General features: G+C 63.5%; 3 protein-coding genes across 3 annotated transcripts; 1 reads left to right on the top strand and 2 right to left on the bottom strand.

The window, feature by feature from the left end:
• Nucleotides 1-4,501: 4,501 nt before the first annotated feature.
• LOC121152062 (methionine-R-sulfoxide reductase B1-like) lies at nucleotides 4,502-6,932 on the bottom strand. Its single transcript, XM_040973987.1, has 4 exons — nucleotides 6,865-6,932; nucleotides 6,070-6,218; nucleotides 5,417-5,531; nucleotides 4,502-4,973 (listed from the first exon to the last, which is right to left on the bottom strand). Exons 1-4 carry the CDS (start codon nucleotides 6,917-6,919, stop codon nucleotides 4,942-4,944), a joined length of 351 nt encoding a protein of 116 aa, XP_040829921.1. The 5' UTR covers nucleotides 6,920-6,932; the 3' UTR covers nucleotides 4,502-4,941.
• Nucleotides 6,933-7,294: 362 nt separating this feature from the next.
• LOC121151903 (60S ribosomal protein L3-like) lies at nucleotides 7,295-13,591 on the bottom strand. The gene is made up of 10 exons (XM_040973755.1): nucleotides 13,472-13,591; nucleotides 10,927-11,119; nucleotides 10,152-10,320; nucleotides 9,619-9,754; nucleotides 8,465-8,651; nucleotides 8,163-8,323; nucleotides 7,902-8,003; nucleotides 7,638-7,733; nucleotides 7,431-7,550; nucleotides 7,295-7,351 (listed from the first exon to the last, which is right to left on the bottom strand). The coding sequence occupies exons 1-10, from the start codon at nucleotides 13,589-13,591 to the stop codon at nucleotides 7,295-7,297; spliced, it is 1,341 nt and encodes a 446-aa protein (XP_040829689.1).
• Nucleotides 13,551-14,710, top strand: LOC121151774 (NADH dehydrogenase [ubiquinone] 1 beta subcomplex subunit 10). The gene is made up of 4 exons (XM_040973568.1): nucleotides 13,551-13,737; nucleotides 14,118-14,256; nucleotides 14,333-14,472; nucleotides 14,558-14,710. Exons 1-4 carry the CDS (start codon nucleotides 13,590-13,592, stop codon nucleotides 14,659-14,661), a joined length of 531 nt encoding a protein of 176 aa, XP_040829502.1. The 5' UTR covers nucleotides 13,551-13,589; the 3' UTR covers nucleotides 14,662-14,710.
• Nucleotides 14,711-14,712: the final 2 nt, after the last annotated feature.

Raw genomic sequence — 14,712 nt, 5'->3', positions numbered from 1 at the left:
GGCGGGGCCGGAACGCTCCGCCCGGTCCAGGGCTGTGGCCCCACCTGGAACACCCGGGAAGCCGCAGTGACCACGGGAACCTGGTCCCGGCGTCTTGAGCCCTGAGCTGGGGGGCCCCAGCACCGCACTCACCACACCAACCCCGCCCCTCTCGAATCACAGGAGGTGCGCGGACCGAGTGCTGGCCCGGTGAGAGCTGCGTGGCTGGACCCAGTGGACCAAAGAAGCAGGCGGCCTCTGCGCCTGGCCCGGACACGGGGGCAGGGAGCTGCACCAGTGGTGTCATGCCAGTACGCAGCCTAGGGCGTGGGTCTGCAGCAAGACTTGGAGGTGAGGGCTGATGGGGATGGCTCGGGGATTGGGACACACATAAGGATGAGCTGAATTCGAACCTGTTGGCACTGTTCTACTTGACTTAGCCCACCTGGCAGCACCCGAGACGTTGGCAGAGCAACCCTGCCTACAGAAATGAAGGTGGGGAGGCTCTGCCTGCGTCTCCCAGAGTGTGATTCCTGCCTGGGTCACCTGCCCCCAGCACGACCTGCCTGGGGAAGGCAGGCAAGCGGTAAACTGAGCCACGCCCTCCCACTGCTGGGGCGCCTCTGGGGGGACAGCTGTCGGCCCTGACCCACAGACCTGGCTAGAGGAGGCCCCACAGGGCCAATGGACCAAGACCCACCAGGTCCCAGGACCCGGAGCCCACAGCTGCACGTGCCAGGTCGCAGCAAGCCTCAGCCCGGAGCTCTGAATGGCATCGTGTTGTGTTTGGCGTGCTGGCACTCACGGGGTCAGTGGAAGCTCACCCTCTGGTCTAGCTTGCAGGAGCTTTGTTCCAGCCAGGCTGGTTCTTCCCTCTGGCCTTTGCCAGGCTGCGGCCCCTGCTGGCTTCCTTCTACTCAGTTCCCCCTCCCCACACCAGCCAGAAAACTTGGCAGGAGGAACTGGTCCCCATGAGGACACAAGGAGGAATGGGCCCGGGGGGCCGGAGTCAGCATGGAGACTCGGGAGCTTTCCCTTCCACCTGCTCTAGCATGAAGGGCGGATGGGAGCCCGGGGCCTGCAGCTGGCACACACAGCCCAGACTGCCCTGGGCCCCACTCTGGTCAAGAGCAGAAGGCACATTCCTTGGCTCAACCATCAGACACATGGACAGCCAGCAGGTGCACCTCAGGAGACGGCTGACGGGACGGGGCGGGCGCAGCAGGAGGGTACAGCGAGTCCAGGGGCAGGACGAGGGGGCCCAGCCCAGCCCCCTGGACCCTGGCCAGGCTGTGTGGGTGTGCCTCCACCTCCCCTTGCAGACTGGCGATTTCCCTGTGGAGGGCTTTGATTGACATCTGTCTTGACCTCCCCTTGAACTCCAGAAGAGCAGGGGCAGTGCCAGCCATGGTCCAGCTGTGGCCCGTGGGGGGGTGTGTCCCTCCCCTGCACCACCACTCTGCCCCTTGCCCCGTGGATCCCCTCCCCAGGGAGGGTGTGTGTACAAGAGTCTATGACCCTGGCGGGTGTTTCCTCCTGTGTGGGGGCTGCTAGAGAGCTCCCCACACACAGGGGCGCAGGAACTTGTGCTCTGGTTAGCACACCCTCCCCACCTATTCCTCTAACCCGCAAAGGGAGTGGTGGGAGGGCGTCGTGGCCAGGCCCAGCTGGCCTTGATTCGTGTGAGGTTTTTCCACTTGGGATGCCAGCTTTGCCCCTACACACAAAGGATGTGGCTCCCTCCCAGGAAGAGGACCCCAAAGGGACATCTCCCCCCGCGCACGCCGCCTGCGCTCCGCTGCTCAAGGCCAGGGCGCCCCCTGCTGGCAGGTGTGAGCAGGGCGGTGAGCGCTGGAGGGGCTTGGACCTCCTACCCACTGCCCAGCCTGGGGTGGGGACCCCTTGCTGACCCTCCTGGGGCGGTTGGGAAGCAGCCAGAGGCATGGGAGTGCTCAGGTGAGCACTTCATTCTGCAAATATTTGCTGCCCACAGCCCTGAGACAGTGGCCAGGTGGTCTGTTGGCAGCTTACCCAGACCTCCCAGAACACAGCCCTTGGTCCCCAGGGAAGCACCTGACACAGGTGGGAGAGGACAGGCTGTGTTCTCACAGTGGTTGCAGGTGCCAGGTCCCTGGGAGGGGAGGGAGCCGGGGCACTAGTGCTAGAAACACCACCCTGTCCTCCGTCCAGCCCTGCCAGCCAGGCCCCGCCAGCCAGGCCCCCCAGCCCTGACACCCACTCCCAGGACAGAGTGTGCACATGAGCATGGGGCCCTCAGAGGGACGCAGGCAACTCCCACCGGTTCCCCATCCCCAGCCTCTGCCCGCTGACCCAGCTGTGGCCCTGAGCCTGGGGACACAGCCTGGATGGGTCAGCCAGGTTTGCCGGAGGCTGGTCTGTTCTTGGGCCATGTCCAGGGACAAACTGGACCAGGGCAAGGTGCCAGGAATGCCAAGGCCAAGGCCCAGCCTTGGAACCCGACTCCTGTCTGATCCACTACAACCACCTGGAGTGTCCAGCAGCAGCTCACGTGTGGTGGGCACAGCCCCTGCAGAGCTCCTCCCAGTGGAGCCCCTGCCCCATTTCCAGTGGCGATGCCCCTGAGGACACGTGGTCTGCCTGCAACCACTTGCTGCCCGATGAGAGTGTAGGCCAGCCTGAGCCGGTACTGGGAGGCAGAGGCACCCGAGGGCCAAGGGGGGAGCTGCAGTAGGAGTGGGGCACCCCGCTCACCAGCAGCACCCCCAAAAGGTACACTCGGTTCTAGTCCCCAGATCTAGAGGCTGCCAAAGCCAGCACCAAGTAGGAGGACCCGACCCTGGCCCCCCAGCTCCGAATGCCAGCCATGGTGGAGAAGGGGGCTGGCTCTCATACCCCTCCCCCCACGTCCAGCCCTCCTCCAAGCAGGACATCCCCTAGCCCCTCTGTGCCAATCCACATCTGGGAGCCAGGGCCCCTGCACAGCTCCTATTCCCAGTGGACCCATCCCCTCAAGCCAACAGCAACGGCCCCTTTCCACCTTCCCCAACACAAGAGACTCGCTGGTGACCAGCCACAGGTCCCCTGGACATGGGGAGACCTGGGCTGTGAGGAGGAGCAAGGGCTGACTGGGGCCCCTCCCAGGAGGCCGCCTGCCCTGGGAGGCCTGCATCCAACCAGCTCCAGTGGGCCCTGGGGAAGGGGCTGCACCAGCCCCTACACCAGATCTGTGCCAGCCCTGCCCTCTCATCCTGACATCACTCCAGCTGACTGCAGGTCCCAGTGCCAGCTGTTCCAAGAGGCAAACCAGAGAGGAGGGCAGTCCTTCACCACAGCTCAGTCCCCAGATGCCCACAGTGGCCAGGGCCAGGTTGAGGTGGGCTTCTGGAATACCTGCCCCGACATGTGAGACGCAGACAGAACCCCAGGTTCCTGGTGTTGCTCATTTGGGGAGTGAACCTACAGATCTCTCTCCTCCTTTCCCGCTCCAATACTTTTTTTTTTTCCCCTTAAAAAGAGGGCTGGTAGGAACCCAGCACGGTGGCCTAGCAGTCAAAGTCCTCACCTTGAAGGCGTCAGGATTCCATATGGACACTGGTTCTAATCCTGGCAGGCCCACTTCCCATCCAGCTCCCTGCTTGTGACCTGGGAAAGCAGGATGGCCCAAAGCCTTGGGACCCTGTACCCGCGTGGGAGACCCAGAAGAAGCCCATGGCTCCTGGCTTTGGAGTGGATCAGCACCAGCTGTTGTGCTTACTTGGGGAGTGAATCATCGGTCAGAAGATCTTCCTCTGTCTCTCCTCCTCTCTCTCTCTCTATCTATATATATGTATATATCTGACTTTGCAATAAAAATAAATACATCTTTAAGTAAATAAATAAGTAAATCTTTAAAAGGGGGAGGCTGATGTTGTGGCAAAGTGGGTTAAACCACTGTCTATGGTGCTGGTATCCCCTACAGGCTGGTTTGAGTCCCGGCTGCTCCACTTGCAATCCAGCTGCCTGCTGGTGGTATAGGTAGACACAGAAGATGGCCCAGAGGTTTGCACCCTGGCACCCTCATAGGAGACATGGAGGAAGCTCCTGGCTTCATTTGGACATCTGGGAAGTAGACCACCCAGATCTACACACCTGACTCAAATAAATAAATAAATCTTTAAAAAAAGGTTCATAGAAACTGGAATAAAAAAATTTTGGTGCAGAACTGTTCAAATCCATATATGGTTATTTCATAAGAGCCACTCCCCACAGACCCGCTGCAGGCAGTAGGCACTGCCTGTGGGCACACAAAACATGTGTTCCCACCCCCCAGGGCACGCCTGCTCCCATGATGGCACAGCACGTCCCCTGCCTGACCACAGGGGCCGAGCGGCAGCCCCTCCCTCCCCCAACACACACGCTGTGCCGTGACTGCCCCGCGTGCCCTGCTCACGGGGCGTCCCCTCCAGCCAGCACAAACCAGGAGAGTCGGCCTCAGCAGAGCCAGCAAGGTCACGGCCACCCCGACACGGTACAGAGAAGGCCTGGGACACACTGCGCAGCTGCTTCTGCTTTACTCTTTCCACACACGGACACACACGCACCCTGGCCAGCGAGGGCTCGCGAGCGTATGGCTGGGTGCTGGGGAGGGACAGGTGTGTGGGCAGGAGCTGTGCAGGTCTGGCCACAGAGTCTCAGCTGCTTCACCGAGTGCTCACGGAGCCTGCACGCCTGATGCAAGACGGAGGGTCTGAGGGCTGCTCCCAACAGGTCACAGACATCACCACTCTGGCTGGCCTAGAAGCGTTTGGCCAGAGCAGATCATGCAGTGACGAGGGCAGGGGCAGTGGCGGTGAGGGGAGTGGACCCCTCTGGGCAGGTCCAGGAGGGGCCTGAGACAGCTGTGCACACCCCGGGCCCAGCCAGGCAGACAAGCCACCTTTCCAAGGTGATCCTCCTGGCCGGGGAGCCAAGCATGGACACAGAAGGGGGCGTGGCAACCGCCTACTGTTCTTGGGAAGCAAGAGTGTCCCCACCTGAAAACACAGGGAGAGGAACCCATCATGGGGGACCGGGAGGGACGTGACCCGAGCCCTCCGGGGACAGCAGACACCAGGCCCCGGCAGTCCCATTGCATGGAGAATGGCCCCGGGGACAGCAAAGCAACAGCGAGGAGGGGAGCAGAGCTGTGCAAGGAGCCCCAGCGTTGGGGTCTGCAGACAGGCATGGGGGGACAACGGCCACACAGAACGCCTGCCATGTGGCCACATATGCACAGGGCTCTCACCAAGGGCACGAGGGCACGAGGGCATGGCTCTCATGGGCCGAGGTCAGGGTGAGGACAAGACCCAGAGAGGCTGGGACGCCAACCTTGGACTCCACTGCGAGAAGGGGCTGCCCGGCCTCTGCCATAGCCGCCCTAGGACCACCCTTTGTGGGGCACTCCCCCAGCACCCCCGGCCTGGGACAGTCCCCTCACCTTTAGGGACAAACTTGAGTGTGTTGCTGAAGATTCAGAAGCGTGACTGCCCTGGCTTCGGGCCATCATTGAGGAACTCATGGCCGAGCCGGTGGCCACACTTGCCACAGGACACCTGGGAGGACAAGGTCACCCCCTGGAGCAGCCACAGCAACTGCCAGATGACTGCCGGACTGCCCCAGGCAGCCTGGGAACCCGAGGGGCCGATGGCCTGGCTAGGCACTGGGGATGGCAGCCGTGCCCCCCGTGTCCCCCCCAGAACCCTAGACCTCCCTAAGGAACCAAGGTGTGGCATAGCAGGATAAGCCACCACCTGTGATGTCCGTACCCCATATGGGCCTGGTTCTAGTCCCAGCTGCTCCATTTCCCATCCAGCTCCCTGCTTGTGGCCTGGGAAAGCAGTGCAGGACGGCCCAAAGCCTTGGGACCCTGCACCCGTGTGGGAGGCCTGGAGGAGCTCCTGGCTCCGGCCTGGCACAGGCCCTGCTGGTTGTAGCTATCTGGGGAGTCAACCAGCAGGTGGAAGATCTCTAACTCTGCCTTTCAGATAAATCTTCTTTAAAAATTAAAATAAAAGCATCTGGGTGGCCACTCCCCGGCTGAGGCCTGAGCAGACTGGACCAGACGGAGTGGCCAGCTCCCGCGGGCAGCACCTTGAGAGCTCCAGGCCGGTTGTCCTCGGGACACTTGGTCACGCTGTCGGCATGAATGGTCTCGGTGAACGCAGGCCACGGGGACGAGTGAGCGTACTTGGAGCGGCTGGAGAAGAGCTCGTAGCCACACTTGGTGCACACGTATATGCCTGGGGGGCCAAATACCGGGGTCAGCAGCTGCTGCAGCCTCTGCCCAGTGGAGCTCTCCAGGACTGCAGGGTACCCCCCTGCTTCCCCAGGGGGGAGAGCTTGCAAAACCATGCCAGAACCCAGAACAGGAACTGCCAGGGCAGGACTGGATCCACCCTCTCCCATCGCCCCTGACCTTGAGCGGACAAGCGCCAGCAGCCGTCCAGGGCAGTGAGAATGGGGTCTCACATTGGCAGAACTGTTTGACCACCGGGGACCCAGGCCAGGGATCCGAGGATGGGGCGAGGTAATGCCCAGCAGCTGTTCCTCTCCACCCCTGCCCAGCCCCAGGGGCGCGTCCACTGCTCACAGGGGAACCCAGCCACAGGCCCAGCCCTGGACATATGTCAACCTCAGCGGGCGCCTCGGCAGGGCCTCTGGCCAGGGCCGGGGGGCCAGCCATGCCCCCAGTCGCCCCAGGCCCTACTACCACCGCCCAGGGCCAGGGGCCGGCGGCGGCTCGGTGAGCGGTCCCGGGACCCCGAGTCCTGAGCGGGCAGAGCCACGCAGGCCGCGCACCAGCCCCGGCCCGGCCGGCCCATCGCGCCCCTGCAAGCCCCAAGGCTTCCCAGCGCCACAGCCCCTGGAAGCCGCTGCCGGCCGAACCTGGCTCAAAGTGGTTCTGGAAGACCTCGCCCCCAAAGAAGCTGCAGAACGCCATAGCGTCGCCGGCCGCCGCGCAGCGGCCGCGCAGCCGCTTAAGGACCGAGGTGGGACCAATCAGCAGCGACTCCTCCCTACGTTGACCAATCATCGCCGAGGACACGCCCCTCCCGCCGGAAGCGTTCCGCTTCAGCCTTTAGAGGCCCCGCCCCCAGAGGAACCATCCTATCACTCTCATCAAGCCCCGCCCACCGAGCAAGGACCACTCCCGAGCCGCCTTCCCACGGCCCCGCCCCCGCGGCCCGAAACCCCGCCCCGCCCGGGGTGGCCGGCGCAGGGTGCGGGCTCGGCCCGGACAGTGCGAGACTAAGACGGCTGTGTCCGGCTTTTATTGGACGGATGGGGCAGCGGGCCGGGCTCCGTGTCCCGCCGCCTACAGGTCCCCCGCGGCCTCCGGCTTCTCCTTCTCCAGGTGCTTCTTCTGGGGGCCCTGGCGGGGACAGGAGGGCGTCACCCGCGGCACCGACTGGACGCCTCGGGCCCGCGGTGCGGGGGGACGGCCGGCTCACCATGAAGGCCCTCTTCTCCTGGGCCGTCTGGAAGCGGCCGTGCCCGAACTTGGAGGTGGTGTCGATGAACTTGAGCTCAATGCTCTCCAGGGCCCTGCGGCTGTGGTGCACCAGGAGGGACTGGGGGCCGAGGAGAGTCGGGTCACCTCCCGCCTGGCTCCTGCCGACCCGCGGCCCCGCGGAAGGCAGCGTCCCCCGCGCCCTGACCTTCCTCAGCGTGATCACCCGCTTCTTGGTGCCCGCAATGCAGCCCTTCAGCATGACGAAGTCGTTGTTAACCTCCCCGTAGTGAGGAAAGCCGCCCTGGGCAGAGGGTGGCGGGGAGAGGCACCGGTCAGGGGCCTGTGAGCCCGGGGCTCGCCCCACATCCCCTTGATCGCAGCGTCCACAGGGCATCGGGCGTTTGGCCTGCAGGGGTGGACGGCCGCTGTGGGCCCCGCAGGGCCGGGGCCAGCCGGGCTGCCTCCTCACCAGTGGTGTGATGCACTTGTCCGTCACGTCGTAGTTGGTGGACGCGTTGTTTCTAACCATCTTCCCATCCTGCACGTGCAGCCCCCGACCAATGCGGTAGATCTGTGCGGGGAAGGAGCGGCCGGGCGGTCAGCTCCTGGGGCCTGCTCACATCCCGGGGACATCCAGAGGCTGCACACACGTTCACACACACTCACACACACTCACTCACACTCACATACACTCACACACTCCCTGCTGGGGCTGGGGGCTGGAGCACACCTTCTTGTTGAGCTCCGTCCGGTGGTGGTAACCCTTCTGCCCAGCCCGGGCGATGGAGCAGCCTACACGGGCCGGGTGCCAGGCACCAATGCAGGCCACCTTGCGCAGGCCCTTGTGGGTCTTGCGCGGTAGCTTCTTGGTGTGCCAGCGGCTCGTGACCCCTGTAGGGGGAAGGTGCTGGGGGCTGAGAGATGTTCCAGCTGCCCCCGCCCACACACTGCCAACTCCCCTCTGACCCCCACCCCACCCCGTTGACCCCACCCCCACCCTGCCGGCCCCTACGCCACCCCGCTGGTCCCCACCTTTGACCCCCCGGCCCTTGGTGACAGCAATGACATCAATGACCTCGCTTTGGCTGAAGACGCTGTGCACCGGCACCTGCTTCTCCAGCCGGGCCTGGGCCCAGGCCACCTTCTCAGCCACTGTGCCGCCGTTCAGCTGGATCTCCATGATGTGGGCTTTCTTCTGCCGGAAGGGCAGCAGCTTCATCTGTGGAGTGTGCCTGGCGCGTGAGGGCAATATATGGGGCACTCAGGGCACCCAAGGTTTGGGGAGTCCGCATTGGAATGGGGCAGGGACGGGGAGAGAACAGCCTCCCTGGGCCTCTGGGGGTGCGGGAGAGCAGCATGCAGGAATAGAAGAGACTAATGTGGCCAGGTGGAGCTGGACAGGGGGTGACCAGAGGTGGACAGGGCTGACCAGAGCTGGACAGGGCTGACCAGAGGTGGACAGGGCTGACCAGAGCTGGACAGGGCGTGAGCAGAGGTGGACAGGGGGTGACCAGAGGTGGACAGGGCTGACCAGAGCTGGACAGGGGTGACCAGAGCTGGACAGGGCTGACCAGAGGTGGACAGGGGTGAGCAGAGCTGGACAGGGGGTGACCAGAGGTGGACAGGGGGTGACCAGAGGTGGACAGTGCTGACCAGAGCTGGACAGTGCTGACCAGAGCTGGACAGGGCGTGAGCAGGGCTGGACAGGGGGTGAGTGGACGTGGACAAGGGGTGAGCAGGGCAAATAGCTCAGTGTGTGCTTCACAGCGCCCATGGCCTGTGGTCTACCCGTCTGCTCAGGGCGATGGGCAGGCCCCAGTGGGCAGTTTGAGGTGGGGAGGGGGACAACCAAGAGGCCTTTCCTTGCCAGCTGGGTGTCCAGATGCTGCTGGGCGCCTGTCATCTGCATAAGCCCCCAGGGATAATGGTGGATTCACACACACTCGGTGGCAGAAGACACAGAGCCAGCAGCTGAGCCTTGCACTAGACGCTGGGCAGGAGCCCCCGGCCCATCGGGCCATCCCAGGCAGATGCCCCACTGCCCTGGACCCCTAGGAGGGCCCTGACACTGGACGTCCCACGCCTGTGCCCAGCGAAGCCTCCTGGCCAGCCCTTCGGGCCCCTGCAGCTGTCAGGAGTGTGCTATTTTGGGGCTGTTTTGCCGGCGGCGGGGAGGGCGCGCTGACCTGGGTGTGGACGATGACCCGGATAACTTTGCAGTGCTTCTTCATGGCAGCGAAGTCCCTCTGGAGCTGTCGCTTGCCATCGGCATCACGCCACCTTTTACAAGCCTTGGTGAAAGCCTTCTTCTTGCTCCTGTGCCTGAGCCACACAGGGGGAGCCCAGGGACCGGGGTGCTGTGCCGGGCAGTCGGCAGCGGGCACCCCTGGTGCTGAGCCCTGCCTGGAAATACCCCTGCAGAGCAGGCTCCCTCCCTGGCTGGTGGGACCCCAGGGTGTGTGGGAGCTTGGATAAGGGGATGTGGGCCAGCCCTGGGGTCCGACACCTGAGGCCAGCCTGTCTGCCGCTCTGCCCCACCGCTCACCCCACCTTACAGAAGCCTTGGACTTCCCGAGTCTGTGCAGAAGGGGCGGCGGGACTCATGCGCCCGCACACGGCCCTCCTGACCGCCCCCTCAGGGTCGGTCCTTGCCCTTCCCCCTAGGCCAGCATCCTCCCGGCCTTGGTCGGGCCAAGGGCTTGGCCAAGGGCGCCCTCACCAGTCCTTGTAGAAGCGGCGGCGGCATTCATCGCTGAGATGCTCGGCGAACACGGTCTTGAAGCTGCGCAGGCCGCGAGGCGTGGCCACGTAGCCCACCACGCCCACCACCACCAGCGGCGGCGTCTCCACTATGGTCACTGCCTCCACCTCCTCCCGCTTGGAGATTTCTAGGTGGGGTGCGAGAGGGGAAGGGGAGCTGTTCCCCATTGCGAGGGGCTGTCCCTCTTCTACCGGAGCCCCGAGTCATCACAGACGTATGTGTAGCTGTTACCCCATAAAGCACGATTTTGTGGATGTTACCGCTCGGGCGGCTTGGAAAACAGCTTGGCAGTGGCCCCAATGCCCCTCAGTGAAGGGCTCCACTTCCAATCCAGGTCCCCGCTGACGCGCGGGGAAGGCAATGGAGGGCGGCCCAAGTGCTGGAGACCAGCGCGCAGTTCCTGGCTCCTGGCCCAGGCCTGGCCATCGCAGCCATTTAAGCAAGTGGACCACCTCTCCCGGGAGGGGCCACGACTGACTCCAAGCAAAGAACCCAGGGAGCAGGTGGCCACCGCGGCCCAGACACCCAGGGCCACATAGGGCTGCGTTTGATGTGCAGCTTCCTGCTGAGGCAGCACCGCCCGCGGCTCAGGGGCCAGCTGGCACCACTGCCCTGACTGGGAATCCCTAGCCCAGGGTCTTGTCCTCTCTGTCAGCTGGCCCTCCCTGGACCCTGAGCGTGACTTCAGGTCCCCAGCCGCCCTGGGCTCCCCCACAACCTGACAGTGACTCACTGAGCCCCGGGCGGTGCACCTCCCGCAGGGTGTGTGTCATGCCCGCCTTGTAGCCCAGGAAGGCCGTGAGGTGCACAGGCTGGCTGGGGTCATCCCGTGGCCATGTCTTCACCTTGCCCCGGTGTCGGCGGCTCCTCTTGTGGGGCAGAAAGCCCAGGTGTCCGTGCCGAGGAGCTGAGAACTTCCGGTGGGACTGCAGGCAGAAGGGAGGGAGAGCGAAATGTGTGAGGATGAGCCCAGAGAGCCAGAGGGAGGCCGGCCGGCCCTTGGGCCTCCGTCCGTCCTCAGGCGGCTTCCCACCTCAGTGGGCTCGGCCTGCAGGGCTCGGCAGGGAAGCCCCCTCGGGCAGGAGGGCCCGGCGGCACGTGTGCCTGCCTAGCTCCTCATCCTGTCCATCCCACCTGCCCAGCCCTGCACCCCTGCTGCCTCCTCAGACCTCCTCAAGCTGCCCAGCCCTAAGAACCGCTCTCATTGGGAAGAGGCCAGAGTCAGCCTGTCTCCCTTCTCCCCGCAATGTGAAAGGCCACCCCCACCCTGGCTCCAGCTCAGCCCACACATGTCCCATGGCTGTGACCCTGGCTCCACTGACCATGGCTGCAGACCCCTGAGTGAGAAGGGGCCTCCCTGCCAGGCGCCGGAGGGCAAGTGGCAGGGCCGGGACACAGGCAGGCAGCTCCCGGATTTAGCACCTGGCAGGAGAGTGTGGTCATCTGCCACAGCGGCTTGGCCTCGGTGCCAGGAGCGGACAGCGGGGGAGGGGCACCTGGACTGGCCTTCCTTAAGCATAACCCTCTCTCAGGAGAACAACTCCCGTGTGCTAGGGGACAAACGGTCCTGCTGGGGGCTTCTGTCAGTCTGCATACTGGGGGGTCATGTTCTCCAGAGGGGAAGCAGCAAGGATGACCCAGCACCCCAAGTTCATGCAGGGGTAGCTTTTAAAATCTGGACCCCTAGGGACAGCACTGGGGTGCAGCACATTAGCCACTGGGGGTGCCTGGATCCCATGTTGGGATGCCACTGTGAGAATCCACACTTGCATTATTATTTTTTTAAGGCTTATTTATTTTTATTGCTAAGTCAGATATACATAGAGAGGAGGAGAGACAGAGAAGATCTTTTGTAAGATGAGTCACTCCCTACGCAGCCTCAACAGCTGGAGCTGAGCTGATCCAAAACCAGTGGCCTAGCAGCTAAAGTCCTCGCCGTGAACACGTCGGGATCCCCTATGGGCTGGCGCAGGTTCTAATCCCGGCAGCCCCGCTTCCCTTCCAGCTCCCTGCCTGTGGCCCGGGAAAGCAGTCGAGGACGGCCCAGGGCTTTGGGAACCTGCACCCGTGTGGGAGACCTGGAAGAGGCTCCTGGCTTCGGATCGGCATAGTATTGGCCGTTGCGCTCACTTGGGGAGTGAATCATTGGCTGGAAGATCTTCCTCTCTGTCTCTCCTCTCTGTATATCTGCCTTTCCAATAAAAATAAAATAAATCTTAATAAATAAATAAACAAACAAATAAATGAATGAATCTTTAAAACACACACACACATACAAAGCTGAACCCAGGAGCTTGTTCCGGGTCTCCCACAGGGTGCAGGTCCCAAGGCTTTGGGCTGTCCTCGACTGCTTTCCCAGGCCACAGCAGGGAGCTGGATGGGAAGTGGGGCTGCTGGGATTTTTTTTAAGATTTATTTTATTTTTTATTACAATGTCAGATATACAGAGAGGAGGAAAAACAGAAAGATCTTCTATCTGATGATTCACTCCCCAAGTGACTGCAATGACTGGTGCTATGCCAATCTGAAGCCAGGAGCTCTTCCAGGTCTCCTACACAGGTGCAGGGTCCCAAGGCTTTGGGTTGTCCTTGACTGCTTTCCCAGGCCACAAGCAGGGAGCTGGATGGGAATTGGAGCTGCTGGGATTAGAATCAGGCTCATATTGGATCCTGGCGCATGCAAGGTGAGGACTTTAACCACTATGCTATCGCGCTGGGCCCTGGATTTTTTTTTTTCTTAAGTAGCTCCCACATGGGTGGGTGGCAGGAACCCAAAGACTTGGACCATCCTCGCTGTCTGCCCAGGTGCATTTGCAAGAGCTGGATTTGAGGTGGAGCACCCAGGACTTGAAGCAGCACTCTCGTGCAATGTCAACATCTCAGACCCTGACTGCACCCACATCTAGGTTCTTCAGGTTCCTAGGTTATAGCTCAGTGCTCTTGTTGCTGGTCCCAACATTTGGGCAGGATGGGACCAACATGCACCGTGGTCATCAAGGACACACGCCAGAGTCTGGGCCAGCAAACAGCTGGTGACAGAGAACTCCTTTACCCCGTTTCTCCTTACGGGCGTGTCCTGAGGACAAGCCCCACGCCCTGTCCCATGCTGGCCCCTGACGGGCTCCGGTGGGGCAGTGACATAGAAAAAGACTTGTCTGTACCTGGCACCAGGACCAGCAGCACCCAGGCGAGGGGGGGGGGGGGGGGGGGGGCGGGTGTGCGCCTGCAATGACGCCGAGAACCCATGCGAGGGCGCCCCGAACGGGGACGCTTCCGAGCATGCGCAGGAGCTAGCCTGGCGAACTCCAAGTCCCAGGCGGCTTCGCGGCCGCCACCGCGCAAGCGCAGCTGCCCAGAGCGTCCTCCGCAGTGGGAAGGAGCAAGAGCGGCCGCCGCCATGCCGGACAGCTGGGACAAGGACGTGTACCCGGAGCCCCCGAGCCGCACTCCGGCGCCCTCGCCGCAGACCTCCTTGCCCAACCCCATCACCTACCTGACGAAGGCCTTCGACCTCCTGGTGGACAGGCCGGTGACCCTGGCGAGAGGTACGGGGCGCCCTCTCACGCCTGAGGGCCATTGGGGTGCACGGCCGAGCAGCCGGGGTTCCTGGGGGACCTTGGGGTGCAGGGCCGAGCAGCCGGGGGTCCTGGGGGTTCATGGTCTAGCAGCCAGGGGTCCTGGGGGTTCATGGTCTAGCAGCCGGGGGTCCTGGGGGGTGCATGGTCTAGCAGCCGGGGCTCCTGGGGGACCTTGGGGTGCAGGGCCGAGCAGCCGGGGGTCCTGGGGGTGCAGGGCCGAGCAGCCGGGGGTCCTTGGGGGGCACGGCCGAGCAGCCGGGGGTCCTGGGGGGTGCACGGCCCGCTTGGAGCAGAGCCGGGGTTGGGGCTCCGGGCCGCGCTCTGAAAGCCGGGGTGTCTCTGGGCAGACTTCATTGAGCAGCAGCGAGCCAACAACAAGTACTACTACTACCACCGCCAGTACCGCCGCGTGCCCGACATCACGCAGTGCGCCGACGGCGACGTCCCGTGCATTTTCGAGGCCGAGATGCAGTGGCGGCGGGACTAGTAGGTCGGGGCTGGCCGGGGGAGGATGCGGTGGCTGGTTGGGGTGCGGGCGGCTCAGGCACTGCACCCGTTGCAGCAAAGTGGACCAGGAGATCGTCAACATCGTGCAGGAGCGGCTCAAGGCGTGCCAGCAGCGCGAGGGCGAGAGCTACCGGCAGCTGTGTGCCCGCGAGCTGCAGCAGTTCACCGCCGTGTCCAAGGCCTTCCAGGACCGCTGTGAGTGAGGCCGGCCTGGGCGTGGGGCGTGGGCAGGGCGGCCGGTTCTGCCCGACACCCTGCCTGACTCCCTGCTCCTCCCCAGACCACGACCTGGGCGCGCACTACTCGGCCCGCAAGTGCCTGGCCAAGCAAAAGCAACGAATGCTGGCGGAGAGGAAGGCCGCCAAGGAGGCGGCTGCGGCCTGAAGGTGCCCCCGTGACCTCAACAAAACCTCAATAAAGTGACCGGGCTACACT

This window comes from Ochotona curzoniae, unplaced genomic scaffold (assembly GCF_017591425.1).
Source record: "Ochotona curzoniae isolate NIBS_2020 unplaced genomic scaffold, NIBS_Ocur_1.0 contig_2321, whole genome shotgun sequence".
Lineage (NCBI taxonomy): Eukaryota > Metazoa > Chordata > Mammalia > Lagomorpha > Ochotonidae > Ochotona > Ochotona curzoniae.
This window is presented reverse-complemented; position numbering and strand designations above follow the sequence as displayed.